This window comes from Cetorhinus maximus, chromosome 8 (assembly GCF_964194155.1).
Source record: "Cetorhinus maximus chromosome 8, sCetMax3.hap1.1, whole genome shotgun sequence".
NCBI lineage: Eukaryota > Metazoa > Chordata > Chondrichthyes > Lamniformes > Cetorhinidae > Cetorhinus > Cetorhinus maximus.
The window spans coordinates 41,593,225-41,618,762 of record NC_135886.1 but is presented as its reverse complement, the minus strand read 5'-3'; the positions used below and the strand labels follow the sequence as shown (position 1 = coordinate 41,618,762).

Genomic DNA, 25,538 nt, shown 5'->3' with positions numbered 1-25,538 from the left:
CGCGAGCGCTACAGTCTGCGCCTGTGCAGGGGGGAGCGCACATTGAAAGCTCCCTGAAGGTACAGAGTTGCCTCGGAGCTAAAAAAAATGTCACAATTAAAAATAAAGATTTTAAAAATAAGGGAAACATGTGCCCAGATGTGACTCAGTCACCTGAACAGGGGCATATTAAAAATGATGTTTAAAAATTTTAATTTTTATTTAAATTACTGTTGGAAACCTCATCCCGCCCGTGGATGAAGTTTCCTAAAAAATGCAAAGGCCGCCTGGCCTCCAGCCGTAAAGTTGGACAGGCAGCGAAAAATAGGATTAAATAAATTGATTAATGGCCTTAATAAGCCTCTTAATTGCCGACGGGCACACTGCCGACTCTTTCACGTGCATGCTGACTGAAATATCGCACGAGAGCAAAGTGACGTCGGGATGCTGGCCCGATGCTATTGTACTCTACTTTACTCCTGATCTGGTCAGGCTCACTCCCGCCCACGGGACGTAAAATTCTGCCCCAGGTTTTCAGAGTTAGAAATTTAATAACAAATAATACTGTGAATTGTGGATCTCAGCTTTGTACAATCAGAATTAAAAATACAAAAATACGATTTTTCCATATTTGCATCAAAGGAAAGATGCACACAGATTCAATAAATTACCGATTGGACTGGAACCTGCTGACTTTCAGTGGTGGTGACAGGATGGCCACATAAGTTTTTGCACTGATGGCGACTCACTGAGCCCTTATACATATCGTGTGTATATTTGCACAACTCTGACAACTAGATAATTTTGTTGCCAGAAGGAAGTAAAGAAATATTTCTTGCCATCTGTCCTAAGGTTGGCCATGGCACTTCCAACGCATTCCTCCCTGCTCTGGATACCATATATATTGGTTTGGTTGTATGGAGGTGCTTTAGATGAATTCAGTAGTGGATATTTCCCACGTAGACTCCCTGCATTCTCTTTCCCCATCTCCCTGATCTTAAGTCTTCTATTAGCTAGTCTACTTATTAAATTAATTCATTCATTCATTAACATGGTGTGCTTTGTTTCTTGTATTCATGATTCCCCCACCCTTGTTTACCATTGACTGTTTTTGTTCTTTAACAGTTGTGTGTAATGTGGTTTGCTGATCTGCATTTTATTTGGCGAGAGGTTTTAATCGGCTCACTTTGGTTCATTTATATCAGGTTTATTTTTGGAGCCAAAGAGGTACCTTAAAATCTGGCAAATTGGCTTCACTCAGCACTTCTGAAACTACTGAAGGTAAATGCCAGTCAATATCTGGTAGGAAGCTGTTTACTATTCGAGTGAGCAGCCTCACACTGCTGAGGGGGAAGATTTAAGGTTTTTGGAGGTTTGTTCCATCTGGGCATGTTCCAGTTTAACATTGCTAGTATAGTTAGGTAGTGTTCACTGATGTAGTCAATGCATGGTGTACAGAGCTCGTTTTTCCTGATGGGTAGGGTTAAGTCAACACTGAGAATTCTGTTTATTTCCCTTTTGTTTTCTCCCTCTTTTATTGCACCACATTTTGAAACAGTTTATTTTTGGCGGTCCTTTTACAGCCTGGCTTTTGTGTTGAGTTGTTTGACTGAACAAGTCTTGACAGTTACTTTTGGTGCGAGGAGCAATTGTTTGGTTTGGCCGCCTCCTTCAGTCTTTCCAACGTAAGAGCCTGCAGTTTTCACTTGGTTGTGCTGGTTTTCTTGGCAGACCTCGCCCAAAATCAGGGTAATCAGTGCAAAAGATCATGAATTTTTTAAATGCTTATCGTGTTCAGTGCAATTCGGGTTTCTACAAGCTTTTGCGCTAGTTTCAGAAACGTTGAGTTAGAAGCAGTCTCTCCGCGCCCCCCCCCCCCCCCCCCCAGCCCCCGGCCCTGGTGAATTGTTCACAATTTTGTGAATTGTTCACAATTTTGTAAATTGTGCAATAAAACAAAAAATGCTGGAAAAGCTCAGCAGGTCTGGCAGCATCTGTGGAGAGAGGAATGGAGTTAATCTTTCGAGTCCAATATGACTCTCTTTTTGGTTGCGAGAAATGTCACCAGTTCTCAACCAGGCTATGTATCTCGCCATTTGTCACTCTTTCAGGTCAAATAGATAGAGGATCTTACAAGTAAGGTAGGTGAAGTTAGGGCGTTGATTAACACATGGGAATATGATATTGTTGCAATCACATAGACATGGTTGAGGGAAGGGCATGACTGGCAGCACGATATTCCAGGGTATAGAATCTTCAGGCGTGACAGGGTCGGGTCAGGGGGGGGATGTGGTGTAAAAGAGGAGGTGGCATTGCACTATTGATCAAGGAGCCAATTACTGCAGTAAGGAGGGATGGTATCTTAGAAGGTTCCTCAAATGAGGCCATGTGAATAGAATTTAGAAACAAAAAGGGGGCAATCACTTTGCTGGGAGTGTACTATAGACCTCCAAACAGTCAGGGAGATAGAGGAGCAGATATGTAGGCAAATCTCAGAGAAGTGTAAAAATAATAGGGTTATAATAATAGGGGATTTCAACTTCCCCAATATTAACTGGAATAGTCTTAGTGTGAACGGCTTAGAGGGGGCACAATTCTTAAAGTGCATCCAGGAGAGCTTTTTGAGCCAGCACGTAGGAAGTCTGACAAGAGAAGGGGTCTTACTGGACCTAATCTTAGGGAATGAAGCCGGGCAAGTGGTAGAAGTGTCAGTGGGGGAGCATTTCAGGGATAATGACCATAACTCTTAAGATTTAGTTATGGAAAAGGACAAAGATGGACTGGAAATAAAGGTCCTGAACTGGGGGAAGGCTGATTTTAGTATGATAAGACAGGATCTGGCCAAAGTGGACTGGGAGCAGCAACTTTTAGCAAAGTCTACATCAGACCAGTGGGAGTTATTCAAAAAGGATATAGTGAGAGTTCAGGGACAACATGTTCCCATAAAGGTGAAGAGTAGGACCAACAAGTCCAGGGAACCCTGGATATCAAGGGATATAGAGAATTGGATAAGGAAAAAAGAGGAAATTTATAGCAGATACAGAGGGCTGAAAACAGAAGAAGCCCGAGAGGATTGTAGGAAGTGTAGGGGGTACTTAAAAAAGTAATTAGGAGAGCGAAGAGGGGGCATGAAAAAACACTGGTGGGCAAGCTAAAGGAAAATTCCAAGGCATTTTATAAATATATTAAGGCAAGAGGATAAGCAGGGAAAGAGTAGGGCCCATTAGGGACCAAAGTGGCAATCTGTGCATGGAGCCGGAGGACATAGGTGAGGTTTTGAATGATTACTTTTCATCTGTGTTCACTATGGAGAAGGACGATGTAGGTGTAGAAATCAGGGAGGGGACTGTGATATACTTGAACAAATTAGCATTGAAAGGGAGGAGATATTAATGGTTTTAGTGGGCTTAAAAGTGGATAAATCCCCACACCCAGATGAGATGTATCCCAGGCTGCTATGTGAGGCAAGAGAGGAGATTGCAGGGCCTCTGACACTAACTTTCAAATCCTCTGGCCACAGGAGAGGTGCCAGAGGACTGGAGGACAGAGAATGTGGTACCATTATTCAACAAGGGTAGTAGGGATAAACCAGGTAATTACAGGCCAGCGAGCCTAACATCAGTGGTAGGGAAACTATTGGAAAAAATTCTGAGGGGCAGGATTAATCTCCACTTGGAGAGGCAGGGATTAATCAGGGATAGTCAGCATGGCTTTGTCATGTCTAACAAATTTGATTGAATTTTTCGAGGAGGTGACTAGTTGTGTAGATGAGAGTAGTGCAGTTGATGTAGTCTATATGGACTTCAGTAAGGCTTTTGGCAAGGTCCTGCATGGGAGAATGGTCAAGAAGGTAAGAGCCCAGGGAATCCAGGGAAATTTGGCAATTTGGATCCAAAATTGTCTTAGTGGGAAGAGGCAGAGGGCGATGATCAAAGGTTGTTTTTTCTTATTGGAAGCCTGTGACAAGTGGTGTATCGCAGGGATCGGTGCTAGGATCCTTGCTGTTTGTAGCGTACATTAATGATTTAGACCTGAATGTAGGAGGTATGATCAGTAAGTTCACAGATATATGAAAATTGGTGGTGTTGTAAATAGTGAGGAGGAAAGCCTTAGATTACAGGATGATATAGATGGGCTGGTAAGATGAGCAGAGCAGTGGCAAATGGAATTTAATCCTGAGAAGTGTGAGGTGATGCATTTTGGGACGACTAACTTGGCAAGGGAATACACAATGAATAGTAGGACCCTAGGAAGTACCAGAGGATCAGAGGGACTTTGGTGTACATGGCCATAGATCCCTGAAGGCAGCAGCACAGGTAGATAAGGTGGTTATAGAAGGCACATGTGATACTTGCCTTTACTAGCCGAGGCATAGAATATAAGACCAGGGAGGTTATGTTGGAGCTGTATGAAATGCTAGTTAGGCCTTAGCTGAAGTACTGTGTGCAGTTCTGGTCACCACACTATAGGAAGGATGTGATTGCACTGGAGAGGGTGCAGAGGAGATTCACAAGGATGTTGCCTGGGCTGGAGTGTTTCAGCTATGAAGAGAGACTGGATAGGCTAGGGTTGTTTTCCTTAGAGCAGAGAAGGCTGAGGGGGGACCTGATAGAGGTACACAAAATTATGAGGGGCATAGGTAGGATAGATAAGAAGATACTTTTCCCCTTAGCGGAGGCATCAATAACCAGGGGGCGTAGATTTAAGGTAAGGGGCAGGGAGTTTAGAGGGGATTTGAGGAAAAGAATTTTCACCCAGAGGGTGGTTGGAATCTGGAACTCACTGCCTGACGGGATGGTAGGGACAGGGACCCTCACAACATTTAAGAAGTATTTAGGTGAGCACTTGAGACACTATAGCATACAGGGCTACGGGCCAAGGACTGGAAAATGGGATTAGAATAGATTGGTGCTTGATGGCTTGCACGGACACAATGGGCTGAAAGGCCTGTTTCTGTGCTGTATAACTCTATGGCCAGGATTTCCCGGTCAGCGAGCAGGGGGCGGGGCCTGCTCGCCGACGCATAAAATGACGTGGGATGACGTCGGGCGGAACTCCCAACATCACCCCGCATCATTTCAATTTTCAGATCGGCGGGGGCTCAGCCGAATCAGCTGTGTGCTCACCGACCTGTCAACGGCCTATTGAGGCCATTGACAAAGTAATTAACATAATTAGTGGACCTGCCCGTCCAACCTTAAGGTTGGCGGGCAGGCCGGGAGCCCTGGTGGGCATTGAAAAAAGCATGAAATCTCATCCACGGGCAGGATGAGGTTTCATGTATGTTTTTAAAAATTTAATAAAAGTGTAACTAAAAGTGATGGACATGCCCCAACTCCTGTGACACTGTCACATGAGGGGACATGTCAGGGAAATATTTTTTTCCTGTTTTTAACATTTTTTAATGTGGAGCTGATCTCCCTGAGGCAGCACTTAGCCTCAGGGAGATGAGTGCACTCTATCATGCGCATGCGCGAAAGCGTGCACTCTCGGCTCAGGGAATCCTCCCCCCCACCGCCCGCACAGGGAGTGCATAGCACTTCCTTGCGATCGTCACACTGGGTGGGCCTTAATTGACCTGCCCACATAAAATGAAGGCACACCCCTAATTGGGGGCGCCGATCGGAGGCGCGCCTCCACGCGCCCGCTCCTGAACTTCCCCTCACAACTGGGTGGGGGGGGGGGGGGGGGGGGTGGTGAATTCTACCCTATGACCCTATATAGTCCATATCTACTTGATTTGCCAAAGACGGAATGTATGGCAAGATACCAAGCCTGGTTAAGAACTGTTGAACTTCCTCTACTTAAACCTACTGCAATTGGATTCCCTGTGGTTTGTCACATAGGCTGTGGTTGTGGAGTAATGTCGTTAGACATGTGCATGCTTTCATTCAGGCTGCATTTAGTAGCTCGTGGCTGCTGTGGAGAAATAAAGGAAGTTTGTGCTGACCAGAATGCATGGTCCGTCCTAAATCTGTTCAAAAGTATTTTCTAGTGTCATGTTAAAGCAATTCAATTCAGACTGTGTGATATTTTTGAGATGTGAATAACATTATAATGTCAAATTCAAATGGTAGACCTACTTGAATCCATTTCGTTTACAGAAAAGTGATTTTGGTTTGATCGGTATGTCTAGAATTAAGTTAGTAGAAAGGATACAAAATGACCTACTTGGGTAAAAATATCACAGCGGAATCCCCATGTACGTTTTGCAATGGGTTAGTACTGTTTACTGTTCCCATCTCCAACTCATCAAAAAGATTAAAATGTCAACTTCAAAAGTTGAAAAGAATGTTTTTGCATTAAAACCTGAAATTAAAATATGGAAAAACTGAAAAAAATGTAACTTTATAATGAAGCTGAGATATAATTGATGGAAAATTTATTTCAATAATTTATTGTGTGTGGAAATTAAACCAGTGAGTAGTGTCAGGCACATAACTAATGAGGCAAGTATGAGATCATCGACTTTGGACCTAGAAAAATAGATCAGTTTAACTTCGAAATGTTGCATGTCTAGAAGCAGACCCAAGAGACTTCTAAGGGTCTTTTTACATAGATTATTAAAATGTCATGAACAGATACAAAAATAATTTTTAAAGAAAGACTAAAGGCATGCTGGCCTTTATATATAGAGAACTAGAATACAAGGGGGTAGAAATGACATTACAATTTTACAGACCTCTCGCAAGACCAAACCTGTAGTGTTGTGTTCAGTTTTACATCTTAGGAAGGATGTATTGGTCTTGGAAGGAGGGCAGCTTAAATTTACCAGAATGATACCTGGATTCCAAGGCTTAAATTATGAGGAGAGTTTACACAAAGTAGAGTTGTATTCCCTGAAACTTAAAAGGTTAAGGGGTGATTTGATTGAATATTTCAAGATATTAAAGGAAATTGATAGGGTGGATGGAGAGATGAATTCAATGGAAAGAACTTTAGTTCTGTCTTCACGGAGTAAGACTCAAATAACTTCCCAGAAATGCTAGGGAATCGAGGGTCTAGTGGGAAGGAGGAATTGAAGGAAATTAGTATTACTAAAAGAAAGTGCTGGAGAAATTAATGGGACTGAAAGCTGATAAATCCCTAGGGCCTGTTAATCTACATCCCAGGGTACTAAAGGAGGTGGCCATGGAAATAGTGGATGCGTTGGTTGTCATCTTCCAAAATTCTGTAGATTCTGGAACAGTCCCAGCAGATTGGAGGGTGGCAAATGTAACCCTGCTATTTAAAAAATGAGGGAGGGTAAAAACAGGGAATTACAGTCCAGTTAGCCTAACATCAGTGGTAGGGAAAATGCTAGGACACTTAGAAAATATCAATGGGATTGGACAAAGTCATCATGGATTTATGAAAGGGAAGTCATGTTGACAAACCTACTGGAATTTTTTGAGGACATAACTAGCAGTATAGATAAGGGAGAACCAGTGGATGTGGTGTATTTGGATTTTCAGAAAGCTTTTGATAAAGTCCCACTTGAGAGGTTAGTGTATAAAATTAAAGCACATGGAATTGGGGATAATATATTGGCATGGATTGAGAATTGGTTAGCAGACAGGAAACAGAGAATAAAAATAAATGGGTCTTTTTCGGCAGGCAGTGACTCAGGGGTACCGCAGGGGTCAGTGCTTGGACTCCAGCTATTCACAATATATATCAATGATTTGGATGAGGGAATCAAATGTAATATTTCCAAGTTTGCTGATGAGAGAAAACTAGGTGGGAATGTGAGTAGTGAGGAGGATGTTAAGAGGCTTCAAGGCGATTTAGACAAGTTCAGTGAGTGGGGAAAATACACGGCAGATACAGCATAATGTGGATAAGTGTGAAGTTATCCACTTTGGTAGGAAAAACAGAATGGCAGAGTATTATTTAAATGGTGCTAGGTTGGGAAATGTTGATGTACGAAGGGACCTGGGCGTCCTTGTACACCTATCACTGAAAGCAAGCATGCGGGTGCAGCAAGCAGTTAAGACAACAAATGGTATGTTGGCCTTCATTGCGAGAGGACTTGAGTACAGGAGCAAGGATGTCTTACTGCAGCTACACAGGGTCTAGGTGAGACCACACCTGGAGTATTGTGTGCAGTTTTGGTCTCCTTATCTAAGAAAGGATATACTTGCCATGGGGGGAGTGTAGCAAAGGTTCACCAGACTGATTCCTGGGATGGCAGGATTGTCATATGAGGACAGATTGGGCCAACTAGGCCTGTGTTTACTGGAGTTTAGAATAATGAGAGTGGATCTCATTGAAACGTATAAAATTCTGACAGGACTGGATGCAGGGATGATGTTTCCTCTGGCTGGGAGAGCCTAAAACAAGGGGTCACAATCTCAGGATGCAGGGTAGGCTATTTAGGACTGATATAAGGAGAAACTTCTTCACTCAGAGGGTGGTGAACCTGTGGAATCCCCAACCACAGAAGGCTGTGGAGGCCAAGTCACTAAATATACTTAAGAAGGAAATAGACAGTAAAGGCATCGAGGGGTATGGGGAGAGAGCAGGAGTATGGCGTTGAGGTAGAGGATCAACCACGATCATAATGAATGGCAGAGCAGGCTCGATGGGCCGAATGACCATCTCCTGCTTCTGTTTTTCTATGTTTCTATGATGTGTATAATGGGTGGCTAATTCAATATTGCCCGTGTTACACCATCACTCAAAGTTAGCATGACCTCATTGAGTCTGAGCTACTTATCCTGTGACTGTTGACTGTGACTTGAGAGTGTTATGTCACCACATTTCAGCTGCAGTTTGAATTAGCATTACCATAACTAGTACATTGTCTAGCCATGGTTGTTGCTGCAGGAACACAATTAAAAGCAAAACTCTTGAGTGATCACTTGTGGGAAGCACTAAGCAACAGAGCCCTGAGGTTTCTCAGGTTGTAATCCAAACGGAGTTCTGTATTGATCCCACTGGACCTGGCAATGCCAGCAGGATGACACCTTCATCGGTTATGTGAACCAATGCCTTTTGGGCACATCTCTGGCATCTGCCAGGCCAAGCCTACAAGAAGCTCTGGCGCCTCATTCTTGGGAGGGCAGTTGACAAAGCCCAAGACTCGATCCTTCTTATTATGTCTTTAGTTTCCGTAGGAAGTGGGCCAGCCTCCCAACATTTTATTAAAAGATTCAGCCCACGTACCTTTTTATGAAGGCCATTATGCATCCACTCAGTTAGTGTATTGGCCCAGACAGAGTCAGGTCCTACGTGTGAAGCAGATGTGGGAACTCCAGAATCGGGGATTTTTGTTCCAGCCGTCATTTGCCTTGTAAAAATGGTGGATAACAATGATGCCAACAACTTGTGTTTACGCAGTGCTTTAACCTAGTGAAAAGCCTCGCAGGAGCATTATCAAATAAAGTTTGACATCAAGCCACATAGGGAGCTATTAGTGTAGCTGACCAAAAGTTTGAACAAAGAGGTAGGTTTTAAGCAGTGTCTTAAAGGAGGAAAGAGAGATAAAGAAGTGGGGAAGATTAGGGAGGGAATGCTAGAGCTATGGGCCTTGGCAGCAGCAGGTACAACCACCAAGGGTGGGGCAGTCAAAATCAAAATCACGCGAGAGACCAGAATTGGAGTAGGGTTGTGACGCTGGAGGAGCTTACAGAGATGGGGAGAAGTGAGACCATGGAGGGATTTCAAAGTAAGGATAATTGGAAGCCAGTGTAGATTAGTATGCATGGGGGTGATGGGTGAATGGGACTTTGTGCAGATTAGGATGTGGCCAGCAGAGTTTTGGGTGGCCTTAAGTTTATGGAGGATAGAAGTTGCGAGGCCAGCCAGGAATGCCCTGGAATAGTCAAGTCTAGAGGTAAGAGTTGATGAGGGGCTTAGTCGAGCAATGTTCTGGAGGTGAAGATAGTGATGGCACAGATATGTAGTTGGAAGCTCTTCTCAGGGTCAAATAGGGCAATAAAGGCAGAAGTTTTGGCCCTTAGAAGTAATTGAGGAAACCCTTTCTTCAAATGAGCACTGCAACTTAAGCAGCCAGAAACAAGGCTGCAAAATGTGATTGAAAATTCAATACTAACTTCAATCACCATTATTTGCACGTACCATTCTGACTGTCAGGATGTTTCAAATGTGGAAATACTTTTATTTTTGAAATAATAATTAAAATTCTGCAAAAATAATCCAGAAAAAAATTATGTATTACATTTATGTATAAAATTTACTGGTAATAGAACGTAATCTTATTTGTCGTGGCCACCCTGACTAAGGACAAGAATGTGAATTTTACTTGGATATGTGAGTTTGACAGTTTATTGAGAAGGCAAAGGTCTTGACTTTCCTGTTATGATTGTTGTGTGAAAGGAAATTTGGTTTCAAAATATGTGCCCGGTTTAGCATCTAAAAGTAAATGCTGAATTCCTGCCTGTCTTAGGTTGAGGAAGGTGCCTTTGTCAAAGAAAACTTTGATGAACTCTGTTGGACTCTATCTGCTAAGAAGAACTATAGACATGACAAGAATGGAAACTGCACTCTTTCTGACCACGATGCCTTCAGGTTATGGTGCCTCTTCAACTTTCTCTCTGAGGACAAATATCCACTCGTGATGGTTCCTGACGAGGTGAGAATTTTCTAGAAATTGTTTACTGTTGAATTGGTTTCAAAGAAATGCATTTGTTTGATTAAATGCTGTGGATGTGGCTGCTGTTTTTTTTTATTTTGGGCACATGGATAATTTTGTTTTGTCTATTTTTACATTGATGAGAGTGATAATGGCAACAGGAGCTTGGTTTGCTATGTAATATAGATCCTCACCCTCTGCTGGAACACATCTGACCTCTGCTCAGGCCGAGATGGAGAATTCGGCAGAGTGGGTGATGGATCCTATTTCCCTCTACATCATGGTGCTGCGCACTTATGTAGAACATCGTTTTTACATTGTTGGCTTTGTTACTTCTAATCAACCTGTAAGATTAGCCTTTGATATAGGTTTGTTGGATGCTGGGATTTCTGTGCACATCGAACTGGATGACATGAGGACAGTAGTGAGAGATGATCTTAGTTCAAAAGATCAAGATGTACAATCAGTTTGGGTAGAGACGAGAAATAGCAAAGGTAGGAAGTCACTTGTGGGAGTTTATAGGCCCACTAAACTGTAGTTAGCTACACTGTAGGACGAAGTATACAGGAAGAAGTAATGGGGGCTTGTAAGAAAGGTACTGCAATAATCATGGGTAATTATAATCATTTTATAGATTGGACAAATCAGATTAGCAAAGGTAGCCTGGAAGATGAATTCATAGAGTGTATTCAGCACAATTTCTCAGAGCAGCATCTTCTAGAGCCAAGCCAGAGAGCAGGCTATTCTAGTCCTGGTAACGTGCATTGAGACTTGATTAATTAATGACCTCGTAGTAAAGGAACCTCTAGGCAACATTGATCGCAACATGATAGAATTTCACATTCGGTTTGAGGGTGAGAAGTGTGTGTCTTAAATTTAAGTAAAGGCAATTACAAAGGTATGAAGACAGAGTTGTCTAAAGTGAACTGGGAAAATAGGTTAAATCTTAGGACAGTAGAGAAACAGTGGCAGACATTTAAGGAGATATTTCATAACTCTCAGCAAAGATATATTCTATTGAGAAAGAAAGTCTCTATGAGAAGGATGCACAATCCATGGCTAACTAAGGAAGCGAAGGGTAAAGCCTTCAGTACTGCAGAGGTAAGTGGTAGGTCAGAAGATTGGACAGACTACACCAGCAAAGAATAACTAGAAAACTATTGAGGGAGAAATTAGAGTATGAGCTAGCTGGAAATATAAAAACAGATAGAGTTTCTACAAGTATTTAAAAAGGAAAAGAGTAACTGTAGTGAGTGTTAGTCCCTTAGAAAGTGAGACTGGGGAATTAATAATGGGAACCGAGGAAATGGCAGACAGCATTGAACAGGTATTTTGCATTTGTCTTTACAGTGGAAGACACAAAAAAAACCCAAGAATACTTGAAAATTCAAAGGGAGGAACTTAAAACAATCATAATCATTAGGGAAAAAGCATTGGGAAAACCATTAGAACTAAAAGCTGACAAGTCCCCAATACCTGATGGCCTGCATCCTAGGGTCTTAAAAGAAGTGGCTGCTGAAATAGTTGATGCATTGGTCATAATCTTCCAAAATTCCCTAGATTCTGGATAGGTCCCAGCCGATTGGAAAATTGCAGATGTAACGTCTCTATTTAAGAAAGAAAGGAGACAGAAAGCAGGAAACTATAGTCAGTTAGCCTGACATCCATCATGGGCAAAATGCTAGAGTCCATTATTAGGGAGGTAATAGCAGGACGTTTAGAAAATCAAAATACAATCAGGCATGAGTTTCCCTTTGTGAAAGGGAACTCATATTTGACTAATTTATTAGATTTCTTTGAGGAAATAACAAGCAAGGTGGATAAAGGGAAACCGGTAGATGTGGTGTATTTGCATTTCCAGAAGGCATTCAATAAGGTGCCACAACAAAGGTTACTACACAAAAGAATGATGTAGGGGGTAACCTATTAGCATAGATAGAGGATTGGCTAGCTAACAGGAAACTGAAAGTAGGGATAAATGGGTCATTTTCAGGTTGACAAGCTGTAACTAGTGGAATACCACAGGGATCAGTGCTGGGGTTTTAACTATTTAAATTCTATATCAATGATTCAGATAAGGGCCCAAATGTATGCCAGCTAAATTTGCCAATAACACAAAGATAGATAAGAAAGTAAGTTTGTAAGAGGACATAAAGAGTCCATAAAGGGATATTGATAGTAAGTGGGCAAAAATTTGGCAGATAGAGTATAATGTGGAAAAATGCGAACTTGTGCACTTTGGCAGGCTGAATAGAAAAGCAGTATACTATTTAATTGGAGAGAGACTGCAGAAATCTGTGGCACAGAGGGAGAATCTGGGCGTCCTTAGTATGCAGGTACAGCAAGTGATTAGGAAGGTAAATGATGGCGTTTATTGCAACAGGAATTGAGTATAAAAGTAGGAAAGTGTTCCTACAACTGTATAGGGCCTTAATAAGACTGCATCTGGAGCACTGTGCAGAGTTTTGGTCTCCTTACTTAAGAAAGCATATAATTTCATTAGAAGCAGTTCAGAGAAGGTTCACACAATTGATTACTTGGTTGAAGGGGTTATCTTATGAGGAAAGGTTGAGCAGCTTGGCCCTAGGCCCATTGGAGTTTAAAGGAATGGGCAGTGATCTTATTGAAACATAAGACTCTGAGTGTACTTGAAAGGGCAGATGCTAAGAGGACACAGTTCAAAAATTAGAGTTTTCCCATTTAAGACGGAGATGAGGAGAAGTTTTTTTCTCTGAGGGCCATTAGTGGAATTCCCTTCCCAGGTCATTGCTTATATTAAGTGCAGAGTTAGATAGATTTTTGATTAACAAGGAAGTGAAGGGTTGTCGGAAGCAGGCAGGAAAGTGAACTTGGGGCTACAATCAAATCAGCCATAATCTTGTTCAATGGCAAAGCATGCTCGAGCGGCTGAATGGCCTACTCCTGCTCCTGGTTCTTGTGTTCTTTCTAGAATTAGGCAACAGGTTAGACAATTAGGTTACTTGTTATTTTAAGAAAAAGTAAAATTTCTTGATTTTCCGCTGAAGCATCAAACTAAATAATGCATGCCAGCTGGAATTTGGTGAGAAACTCAAATCATTTGGCTGGAACTCATTCCAGTTGACGAGTTAAATAACACAAGCCCATTTCTGGTCCACATGTGTTCAGTGTATACTGCAGGACTGTTAAATGTTATTCCTGATTGGGAGGAGTGCTGCACTAATTTATGAACGGATTGACGAGTTGAGTCTTGGGCATATTTTTAAATGATCACTTGTTTGCATTGTTAAAGTTCTTTCCGGAGTGTTTTTTTAAAGATGTCCTTGTTGTAACTGACCCAGATGTCACTTTGTGAAAAACGTGAAATGCAACTTCAAAAATATGGTTAAAATTTGAATATATCTTCATTATTTGGACAATATCTGATTAAAATAGGCAGCAACATTAGATGTGCTTCAAGGTAAATTTACTGACGGTATGATGGCCATTAAATTTAATGTCTGCACATAAAAACCCCATACTGAAACACCCAATGCCTTGCTATGAAAGGTCCTTAAAACTGGAAATAAGCAGAAATAATCCAATCTAAGTAACAGCAAATTATAATTATATGTGTCCCTGGCTGAACGTGTCTATGTGGTGATGGCAGGTGTCTCAGTACTCCTTGGTTAAAGGCTTAAGTCAGAAGGCTCCCAGCTGACATTAAAATGATCCCATTGCAAACTACGGAGAAGCCTGTCCGTTCTTAACAAGATTACTCAATGAAAATCATATTCGGCCATCTGTTCACTCATCGCTCCAGTTCTACGAGATTCCATGAGAGAGAATATTGAATCAGTAGTTGACAGGACCCCTGTTACATTGCACTAACTTCAGTCTTGGTAGTGAACTGATAAGACCATAAGAGCATAAGACATAGGAGCAGAAATTAGGCCATTCGGCCCATCGAGTCTGCTCCGCCATTCAATCATGGCTGATAAGTTTCTCAACCCCATTCTCCCGCCTTCTCCCCGTAACTTTTGATCCCCTTACCAATCAAGAACCTATCTATCTCGGTTTTAAATACACTCAATGACCTGGCCTCCACAGCCTTCTGTGGCAATGAATTCCATAGATTCGCCACTCTCTGGCTAAAGAGGTTTCTCCTCATCTCTGTTCTAAAAGGTCTTCCCTTTACTCTGAGGCTGTGCCCTTGGGTCCTAGTCTCTCCTACTAATGGAAACATCTTCCCCATGTCCACTCTATCCAGGCCTTTCAGTATTCTGTAAGTTTCAATCAGATTCCCCCCTTATCCTTCTAAACTCCATCAAGTATAGACCCAGAGTCCTCAAACATTCCTCATATGTTAAGCCTTTCATTCCTGGGATCATTCTCGTGAACCTTCTGAGATCCTTCCTGAGATACGGGACCCAAAATTGCTCACAATATTCTAAATGTGGTCTGACCAGAGCCTTATAAAGCCTCAGCAGCACATCTCTGCTTTTATATTTTAGTCCTCTCGAAATAAATGCCAACATTGCATTTGCCTTCCTAACTACCGACTCAACCTTCAAGTTAACCTTAAGAGAATCCTGGACTAGGACTCCCAAATCCCTTTGCACTCCAGATTTCTGAATTCTCTCCCCATTTAGAAAATAGTCTATGCCTCTATTCTTCCTACCAAAGTGCATGACCTCACACTTCCCCATGTTGTAATCCATCTGCTACTTCTTTGCCCATTCTCCTAACCTGTCGAAATCCTTCTGCAGCCTCCCCACCTCCTCAATACTACCTGTCCCTCCACCTATCTTTGTATCATCTGCAAACTTAGCCAGAATGCCCTCAGTTCCTTCATCTAGATCATTAATGTATAAAGTGAAAAGTTGTGGTCCCAACACTGACCCTTGCGGAACTCCACTAGTCACCGGCCGCCATCCTGAGAAGGACCCCCTTATCCCCACTCTCTGCCTCCTGCCAGACAGCCAATCTTCTATCCATGCTAGTACCTTGCCTCTAACACCCTGGGCTCTTATCTTACTGAGCAGTCTCCTGTGCGGCACCTTGTCAAAGGCCTTCTGGAAGTCCAAGTAGATAACATCCATTGGCTCTCCTTTGTCTAACCTGCTCGTTACCTCCTCAAAGAATTCTAACAGATTTGTCAGGCATGACCTCCCCTTGATGAAACCATGCTGACTTTGCCTTATTTTACTATGCACTTCCAAGTATTCTGAAATCTCATCCTTAAAAATGGACTCTAAAATCTTACCAACAACCGAGGTCAGGCTAATCAGCCTGTAATTTCCCATCTTTTGCCTCACTCCCTTCTTAAACAGGGGGGGTTACATTAACAATTTTCCAGTCCTCTGGGACCCTCCCTGACTCCAGTGATTCCTGAAAGATCACCACTAACGCCTCCATCATCTCTTCAGCTATCTCCTTCAGAACTCTGGGGTATAATCCATCTGGTCCAGGTGATTTATCCACCTTTAGACCTTTCAGTTTTCCTAGCACTTTCTCCTTGGTAATGGTCACCATACTCACCTCTGCACACACACCGCCCCCCCCCCCCCCCCCCCCCCCCCCCGGATTCTTTTGAATTTTGGGGATGTTACTTGTATCTTCCTCCATGAAGACTAGTGCAAAGTACCTATTCAGTTCCTCCGCCATTTCTTTGTTCCCCATTATTACTTCTCCAACGTCATTTTCCAGCGGCCCAATGTCCACTTTTTGCCTCTCTCTTACCCTTTATATATCTTAAAATATGTCTTGCAATCTTCTTTTATATTACTGGCTGGTCCATCTGTGGGGTGGAATCTTCTGCTTTCGCTGCTGGTGAGTTTGGAGGCAGGACGTGCATTCATTTAGGTGAGATGGAGGCGTGCTGGAGCGCCGCGCTTTCCCACCTCCGTAGGATGAAATTTTGGGCGGGAAGGCCCATGGTCAACCTACCCGCCCTGCCTATTGGTATTAACTCAGCGGCAGGCAGGCCTGTCACCATGTGGCAGCAAAAGCCACTCGGCCAGATTGTCATCACCTGGGGGAGGGGTTGTCCCTCAATCAAAGGCATTCAGTGCCTGATTGAGGGGCATGAACATCAGAAAGGGGTGGAGGCCCGCTGAGAACCATCCCCTGCATCCCTGTTCCTGCAACCACCCCTCCCCTCCCCTCCCCTCCCCCCGCCAGCCCAGCCCACAAAACCCCGACTCCCACATCACTTACCTGTGGCCTGGATCGCTCTGTGACCCCGGGACTCCAGTGTCTGTCCTTCCGGCAGCAGCCACAGCCTTCCTACTAGCGCTGCTGAGCACAAGAGCTGGCAGCCTCTGGCCCGCAGCTCTTGGTAGGTGAGACTTCCGCCCCCGGGGCCTTGATTCCAGGGGAAAAGCCCACTGTTGCCCTCACTGCTGCCTAATTGGCATGTGGTTCAGCTGGCCTTCCCGAAAAGAGGCAACGTGGGTCTCCAGCCCAAAGGCAAGATCCTCTACGCCTCAACAAGATTCCGCCTGTAGTGTAGTAATCTTAGGGATCAAATTAGATTAGAAATGAGATGATGGCCACGAACTCAAATTCAAAGTAGTTAGGATTTGTGCTGATGCTGTCTATTGTGAACTGACTGCAGCATCACAGAATTAAGGGACACAAGCTAAAAATTCCAGTCCAGTCAGTTCCTGATTTTAGCTGTGCTGCATGGTGAAGTAAGACTGACACTCACTACAGAGAAACAGGAGGTATGACCCATAGGTTTGCTGTCATGCAGCTCCTGATTACCAGATAAGTGTGGTGGTCAACTGGTTATTTACACTGTCAGTCAGGGTATGAACCTGGACTGAAGGGGCACAGAGCCTATACGTGTGAGGGAGGATCATAGCACAGAAGAGAAATTGTCTCTCTCTCTCTCTGTCTCTCTCCCACTCACTCTTTCACCCTCTCCTTCTTTCCCTCTCTCTCTCTCTGCCTAACTTCCTACTTTTGCTCCCCCTCCCCCTCCCTCTTTCCCCACCCTCTCCACCTCTCTCCCCCCTCATCCCCTCCCCCCACCCTGCTCCCACCCCCGCTCTTCCCCCTCCGCTCTCCCGCCTCCCGCTCTCCCCCCCCCTCCAGTCTTCCCCCTCCAACTCTACTCCCCCACTCTACCGCCCACTCTTCCCTCACCCTACTACTCCGCACACTCACACACACACACACCACCCCCACCCCCCCCCAAACTCTAAAGGAAGATGGTTGTGGTTGTTGGAGGTCAGCCATCTCAGCTCCAGGTCATCACTGCAGGAGTTCCTCAGGGTAGTGTCCGAGGCCCAATCATCTTCAGCTGCTTCATCAATGACCTTCCTTCCATCATAAGGGCAGAAGTGGTGATGTTCACTGATCATTGCACAATGTTCAGCACCATTCACGACTCCTTAAAAACTGAAGCAGTCCATGTCCAAATGTAGCAAGGCCTGGACAATATCCAGGCTTGGGCTGACAAGTGGCAAGTAATATTCGCACTACACAAGTGTCAGGCAATGACCATCTCCAACAAGAGAGAATTCAACATCATCCCATGATGTTGAATGGCATTACCATCGCTGAATCCCCCACTATCCACATTCTGGGGGGGGTTACCATTGTCCAGAAACTGAACTGGACTAGCCATACAAATACTGTGGCTACAAGAGCGAGTCAGAGGCAGGAAATCCTGCGGCGAGTAACTCACTTCCTGACTCCCCAAAGCCTGTCCACCATCTACAAGGCACAAGTCAAAAGAGTGATGGAATGCTCTCCTGCCTGGATGAGTGCAGCTCCCACAACACTGAAGAAGCTGGACACCATCCAGGACACAGCAGTCTGTTTGATTGGCACCCCATCCACAAACATTCACTCCCTTCACCACTGTCGCACAGTAGCAGCAGTGTGTACCATCTACAAGATGCACTGCAGGAATTCACCAAGGCTCCTTAGACAGCACCTTCCAAACCCATGACCACTACCATCTAGAAGGACAAGGGCAGCAGATAGGTAGAAACACCACCACCTGGAGGTTCCCCTCCAAGTCACTCACCATCCTGATTTGGAAATATATCGCCATTCCTTCACTGTCGCTGGGTCAAAATCCTGGAACTCCCTCCCTAACAGCACTGTGGGTGTATGTACACCACATGGACTGCAGCGGTTCAAGAAGGCAGCTCACCACCGCCTTCTCAAAGGCAACTAGGGATGGGCAATAAATGCTGGCCCAGCCAACGAAGCCCACATCCTGTGAATGAATAAAAAAAAACTTGTTGCCGTGCTCCTCCAACCAAGTGCACAGGCACTGATCTGTATCACAGTGACATCCTGTTCGAGTGTGACGCCTGTTTCTTCCCACCCTCACTACCTAATCTGGTGCCTTTGGCACAATGATTCCATCCTCCTCAATGTGTCTCTTTTAACATTTCATTTCCACACACCATTTCCTTGGCATGGATATCTCTTAGTTTTGGTCTTAACTGTTCAACAATGGCAGTTTAATGGCTGATTGATCCCCAATGACCCCAACCTCCCCTCTATCAATCCAAAAGCTGCTCCTATGCTCTCCAGCTGATTGTTTGACCTTAAGCCCTGAATGTGCTCAAGCTTACTTTAGTTTCCAGTCAGCAATACTGTAACCATTCTCTCAAGCTGCTGCCATGGCTACATCTCACTCCATCAAACTGTCCCCTCTAACTTCTGGTTTGCTGTGTGCCATTGGGTCATTGTACTGTGCGGTCCCTTTAAGATTGACGTGCATCTTAAAGGGAAAGTTTCTTTAGTGCAGTCTCTTTGTTTCATGTGTGGCAAATTCCCGGTTGTGTGCCAAACAGCTGAGAGGGAACATTGCTCTCTTGGCTGCCAGTTGAAGCTGAGTTACGGATCTCTTGACATACTGTTGAATCATTGGGTTTTGTTCCCCATATATGTTTGGTTGGCATTTTTTTCTGGGGATCATTCAGCTGAGATGCAATAACCATTACACAGCCAACATTCCTAATTTCTGCCATGTTACCGCAGTGAACCACCCCTCCTATGTTGGCTAAAGATCATTGCCCTTTTGAATTAATGGGCACAGCTAAATGAGGTCTGAGGTTTTATGAGATTCCTTGAAATGCAGCCACCTGACAAACATTAACATTACACAATGCTTAACGAAAGGTCACCGACCTAGAAGGTGAACTCTGTTTCTCTCTCCAGAGATGCTGCCAGACCTGCTGAGAATTTCCAGCATTTTCTGTTTTTATGTTAGATTTCTATTATCTGCAGTTCTCTGCTTTTCAACATTACACACATTCATTTGTCATCATGGGTGTTGCTGATGTCATATGGACCATGCTAATATATTTAAATTAAAATTGCTTACCAGTAAACCAACAAAATTGTGGCTTAGTAACACAATCTGAAATATGCTGCTTCAAGATGTAAGCCTCTGCAGCAGATACCAGGTTAAGTGCACTGCATTTATTTGTGGTTGGAGAGTATGTGATGCACAAACCACATCATCGTTTATATTGAAGTCAAGAATAGAGCCTTTGAGATATTATGGCACTGTAGAAGGCCATCGCAGAAAGCCAAATTAAAATAATATAGAAGTGGGACTTCTGACAACATCTTGGCCTAGCCTGCTTTCATTGGACGATTGGGTCATACAACATATTGGATTCCTTTGTTTAAGCATATGCATGTTTGTACTTGCTGTGATACATTTAGCAATGCTGAAACATGAGTTTGTCCCGTCTTTGTTCCCCAAGGTTTGTCTGATATGCAGTGGTGTTCACAGTAATGCTAGGTTGGTGTGGCATTGTTCTGACCACACAGTCATACAATGTATACCTCTTACCTCAGTTTGTAAAACTGTGGGGTGCTAATTGCTAAGCCATAGAGAGTCATACACTTAACTCAGCTGGGATTTACTGAAATAAAGCACACTTGTTGTGGGTGAGTCAGGATTAGCTGGAAAAGAAAGTTGTGTTTTACTAATTTGCTGGAATTGTTTTGAATAAGTTACTAGGTAAGAATTGGCTTGATTCCTGCCAGCAAAAAGTTCTTAATAATGGCTAGAGATCTGCTTGGAGTCCAGTTGCCAACACTGTTCCATTGGGATTAGTGTTGGGACTACTGCTTTTTAATGTTGTCATAAATGGCCTAGATATAGATGCTGGCGGTAAAGTCTGCAAGTTCACTGATGTGATGAAAATTAGTGCAAGCATTAGGACTGTAGAGGATAATTTTCTTCAAGCAAATTTAGATGTACTGGGGAATGGGCTAAACTTTGGCAAATGACATTCAATCCAAATAAGTTCAGTATGTTATGCTTTTGGGCAGATGCAACACAAAATACACTTAACATTTACATGAATTTGAACTGAGAGAAAAGGACCTTGGTGGTATAGTTAATAATTCTCTGAAAATTCATGGCCAATCCCAAGAAGCCAAAACCAAAGCACAAAAGGGTATTAGGCTGTAGTTATAGGACTCTTCAATATTATACAAAGGACACCATTTTGTCATTGTACAAGATCTTGCATAAACAGCATTTAGAATACTGTGTCTGGTTTAGATCCCCTTACATGGTGGGTGATATGGGTGTTTTGAAAAACATCCAGAGAAGGACCACAGAAATCACAAGAATGATGTGCAGCTTTAAGGATTAGTTTCACAGAGCTGCAGAACTCAGGCTTACCTCCCCCTGGACCATGAACCCACCACTGAACATCAAGCATTTCTCTCCAGGACTGTTACTGACCTCATCTCCTCTGGAGATCCTCCCTCCACAGCCTCCAAACCTCACATTCACCCAATTCCAAACAATCCACTTCTACCTCCCTCCCAAGATCCACAAACAGGACTGTCCTGGCAGACCTATCAGTTTAGCCTGTTTCTGCCCTACAGAATTGATTTCTTCCTATCACAAATCTATATATTTTTTCCACTTGTCCGGTCTCTCTCCACCTACATCCATGGCTCTTCTGATGGTCTCCTTCATTTTAACAGTTTCCAATTGCCTGGCCCTAACCATCTCCTCTTCACCATAGCTGTCCAATCCCTCTACACCTCCACCTCCCACCAGGGCAGTCTGAGGGCTCTCCGCTTCTTCCTCGAACAGAAGCAGATCTACAGCTGCCACCCTCCTCAGCCTGACCAAACTTGTTCTCACATTGAACAACTTCCCCTTTAACCCTGCTCATTTCCTCCAGATATAAGGTGTTGCTGTGGGCATCCACCTGGGTCCTAGCTATGCCTGCCTTTTTGTGGGGCTTGTGGGATGTTCCTTGTTCCAGTCCTGCTCCCTCCCTCACCTTTTTGTCTGTACGTTGGTGACTGTGTCAGGGCTGCTCTCACCCTTCACTGGAACATTTCACCACCTTCACTTCCAGTTTCCACTCTTCAGTAATCTTCGCATGGTTCACCTCTGACTCTGCCCTTCCTTGGCTTCTCTGTCTCCATTTCTGGGGATAACTATCAGCCAATATTCATTATTAACCCACTGACTCCCACAGCTACCTCGACTACACTTCCTCACACCCTGCTTCCGGTCCAATACCCCGTCGCTGCAAAGCCCCTTTAAAACCCACATTTTTTTAATGATGGCCTAACTGACTGATCTAACAGAGGCCCAGAGACCCAAAAAGGCCAGTGAAAAGGTAGGTTTTTTTTATTTAAAAACCCTGTAGTTTTAACAGATCCCCTCGCTCACAGCTCTCACAAGCCTCAAAATTAGGTCACAGTGGGAAAGTTTTGGAAGCACTGCTGTAAGGACTCCATTCCATTCTCCCATCTTCTCCATCTCCATTGCTTCTGTTTGGTCAATGCAATCTTCCATATCAATGCTTCTGATTTGTCTTCTTTTCTCCTCAGTCAAGGGTCCCCCCTCACAGTGGTTGACCGGGCTCTCGACCATGTCCGTTCCATTTCATGCACTTCAGCTCTCACCCTTTCCCCTCCCCCCAGAACCACGATAGGGTTCCCCTTGCCCTCACCTTCCAAACCCCTCCCCCAGCCTCCGTATTCAATGGAATATCTTCATCCGTTTCCGCCACCTCCATTGCAATGCTGCCACCAAACACATCTTCCCCTCCCTTCCTTTCAGCATTCAGTGACCCTTCCCTCAACATCCTGGTCCACTCCTCAATCACCACAACATGCCCTCCCCTTCCCGTGGCACCTTTCCACGTCAGCGCAGGACATACATCACAGCCTTCCTGTTTCCTCACCGCCCCAAGCCCCCAAACACATTTTCAAGTGATTTATGTGCATTTGTTTTAATTTAATATACTGTATTTGCTGTTCACAATGTGGTCTGCACTTCATTGCAGAGATCAGATGCAGATTTGGTGACTGCTTTGTGGAACACCACTGTTCAGTTCAAAAATATGACCCCTAGCTTTTGGTCACCTGTCATTTTAATTCTCCACCTTGCTCTCATGCTAATGTCTAGTCATCAGCCTCCTACTGTGTTGCAGTGAAGTTCAATGCAAGCACGAGGCACAGCACCTCATCTTCCGATTCACCATTTTACAGCCTTCCAAACTCAACATTGAGTTCAACATTTTAGGAGCATAATCTCTGCCCCCCATTTTGTTTTCTTTGCAGGTTTTGATTTTAATCTTGTTTTTCCCCTTGCCTTTGCTTTTACGGCAGCTGTTCATTGCCCTGCCATTCACGCCTCCTCTAGACACATTTTATTTCTTGATTTGTTCCATTACCATTCCCTTTGTCTTTGAGCCACTATTTAGTCAGCTAATCTGTCCTGTCTTCCACCCTATCACATGCCTTCCTTTTTGTTCTTTTCCCTCCTCGTCCCTTTTACTTAACTTAAAACCTATTATATTTCCAATTTTTTGCAGTTCTGGTGAAAGGCCACCAACTTGAAACACTAACCCTGTTTCTCTCTCCACAGAAGCTGCCAGACCTGCTGAGTATTTCCAGCATTGTTTGTTTATGTTTCAGGTTCCCAGCATCTGCAGTATCTTGCTTTTTTTGCCAGACACAAAGAACCTTTAAACAGATTTTTGAAGCAGTGTTGGAGAGGTGGTCGGTCTTTTAAATTCTTTTCTCGATTGCAACAGGCACCCAGGAATCATGTGTACTTTCAAATGGAATTTATGCTATAACATTTTTTAAACTGCATGAAACACATTTAAACTGAGGAGTATTAAAGTACCTGTTATCAGCTTGCAAGAGCTGGGGAAGCACTAGAGTACCACCGATTTTAAAAAAAATACAATTTAAAGGCATCAACTGTGAGTCTGTTACAAGAAGCATCTCTCTCCACCCTGTTCCCGATCAACTTGTAGCAACTTCAGCAGGTCATAACCGCAGCCCCCATCCCTCACCCCTGCCCAGCCAAAGAGTAACACTGTATACCATTAGGATATTTAAACCTAGATGTTGTTAAGCATGGGTTTGTTTAAAAAAAAGTCACAGTATAAATGAGGCAGATTATATTGAATCATATAATAAAAATAATTAGAGGCTTCCCTATGGAGCTACTCATAGTAAGTTTGAAGATGAACTGTTTTATAAGAATTATGTCATGTATTGGTCCATTACTAAATTGCTGGTATGTGTCTCCTTAAGGCTACGAAAGATCGTTGCACTTTATTCTTGAGATTTGCTATAGTTCAGACAGGCCTTTTAAATCTAATTGCTACGTAAAAATTTGGTAAATTTTAAGTTTAAATGTTGTTTAGCCAGGTAATTTTGCAGATTGGAAAGTACTGGTTAAACTTTAAACCATCATCCTTAGTTTTTCTAAGATTGTTTTATTGTGATGTTTGTGCTCTTAGTTTTACTAGCGAACATTCTGTTTTGTTGCTCACAGTGAGAGGATGTGCCATTTTACAAAGAAAAGGAACATTGCACTATGTAAACATAGTGTCGTTATTCGTGTTGCTGAAGTGTAGATGAGTTCTCTTTAAGTTTAGAAGGTTATGTTCTGCATTGGAGAAATGAAGGGTCAGATTAGTTAATAGGTTAAAACCCGGCATTCACTACAGTCTGTTCTGCCTCAATTTTTTAATTGAAACACACAACTTTCTTCAACCATCTATGTTAGTGTACTATTTTAAGGCACTTATGTGCCTATGTCTAAGTTGAAGGCGTTTGGAGATACAAAAGGGAAGGAAGTCTAGGGATGTACTTTTGGTTCAGACTAATTCCCTTTTAACAGAAACTAAGTCTTACCACAAATTTCTTGGCAGCCCTTGAATAGGGCCTCACCTTTAGTTAGACCATGCCAAACCGGGCTTGCTAAACACTTCACTGTGAACTAGTTGTTTTTTTCTGGTATATTAAACATAGAAGGAACAAACCTGTATTTATGTAGCTCCTTTCACCTCCACAGAGCATTCCAAATTGTTTTACAGCTAATAAATTAAGTGATTTATGTGGTACATATTTTGAAAATATAACTTTTCAGCTGCTGGTTTTGCCACATCGTCGAAAAAATTGAAGATTGATTTGCTGACTTGACAGCAAATTGACAGGTGTAGTACCTTATGTGGAAAAATAAACCAGTCACATTGGATTTCACAGAAATAGGTGAGAACTCGTTACATGTTTTTTTTTTAAACTGCTGTTGCCTGAAGGCAGGATAAGATTTTACTAGTTTTTGCAGTATCCAGTATAAAGCCGTTTTTTTGTTTTCAGTAGTAACGCCAGCAGATAAGCCTCCTCTTGTAATTTTTGGAATTTATTCGCCTGCTGTCTGTGTCTAGTTGAAAAGTTAGGCTAGTTTGGGTCGGCCATTTTGTGCCTTGTGTTTGCATGCGATAAGCTTCAATTAATTAATCATTAACAGATGATTATTGGCAGCAGCATTGAGCAGGAGCAACGTAGCACTGAGTGTGGGTGCACTCCACATGTAATAAAAGCCTGATAGATCGATCATGTTTTTTAGCAGCTTGGCACATAAGATTGTGATCTCCCATCTTTTTGCCTCAAGATTACAATCTCGTACCAGGCTATGCTTCCTGGCATTTCTCTCGCTGATCAGTGGGAGAAGGCAAGAGAGCAGGATTGAGACAGGGCT

The 25,538-nt window shown here is 43.3% G+C and overlaps 1 protein-coding gene across 1 annotated transcript in view; it reads left to right on the top strand.

The window, feature by feature from the left end:
* Positions 1 to 25,538, top strand: part of LOC144683575 (differentially expressed in FDCP 6 homolog) — a 169,443-nt gene that overhangs the window by 63,225 nt on the left and 80,680 nt on the right. The window contains exon 3 of the mRNA XM_078546726.1: positions 10,370 to 10,555. Within this exon, the coding sequence (XP_078402852.1) occupies positions 10,370 to 10,555 (186 nt within the window). The remainder of the gene's footprint in view (positions 1 to 10,369; positions 10,556 to 25,538) is intronic.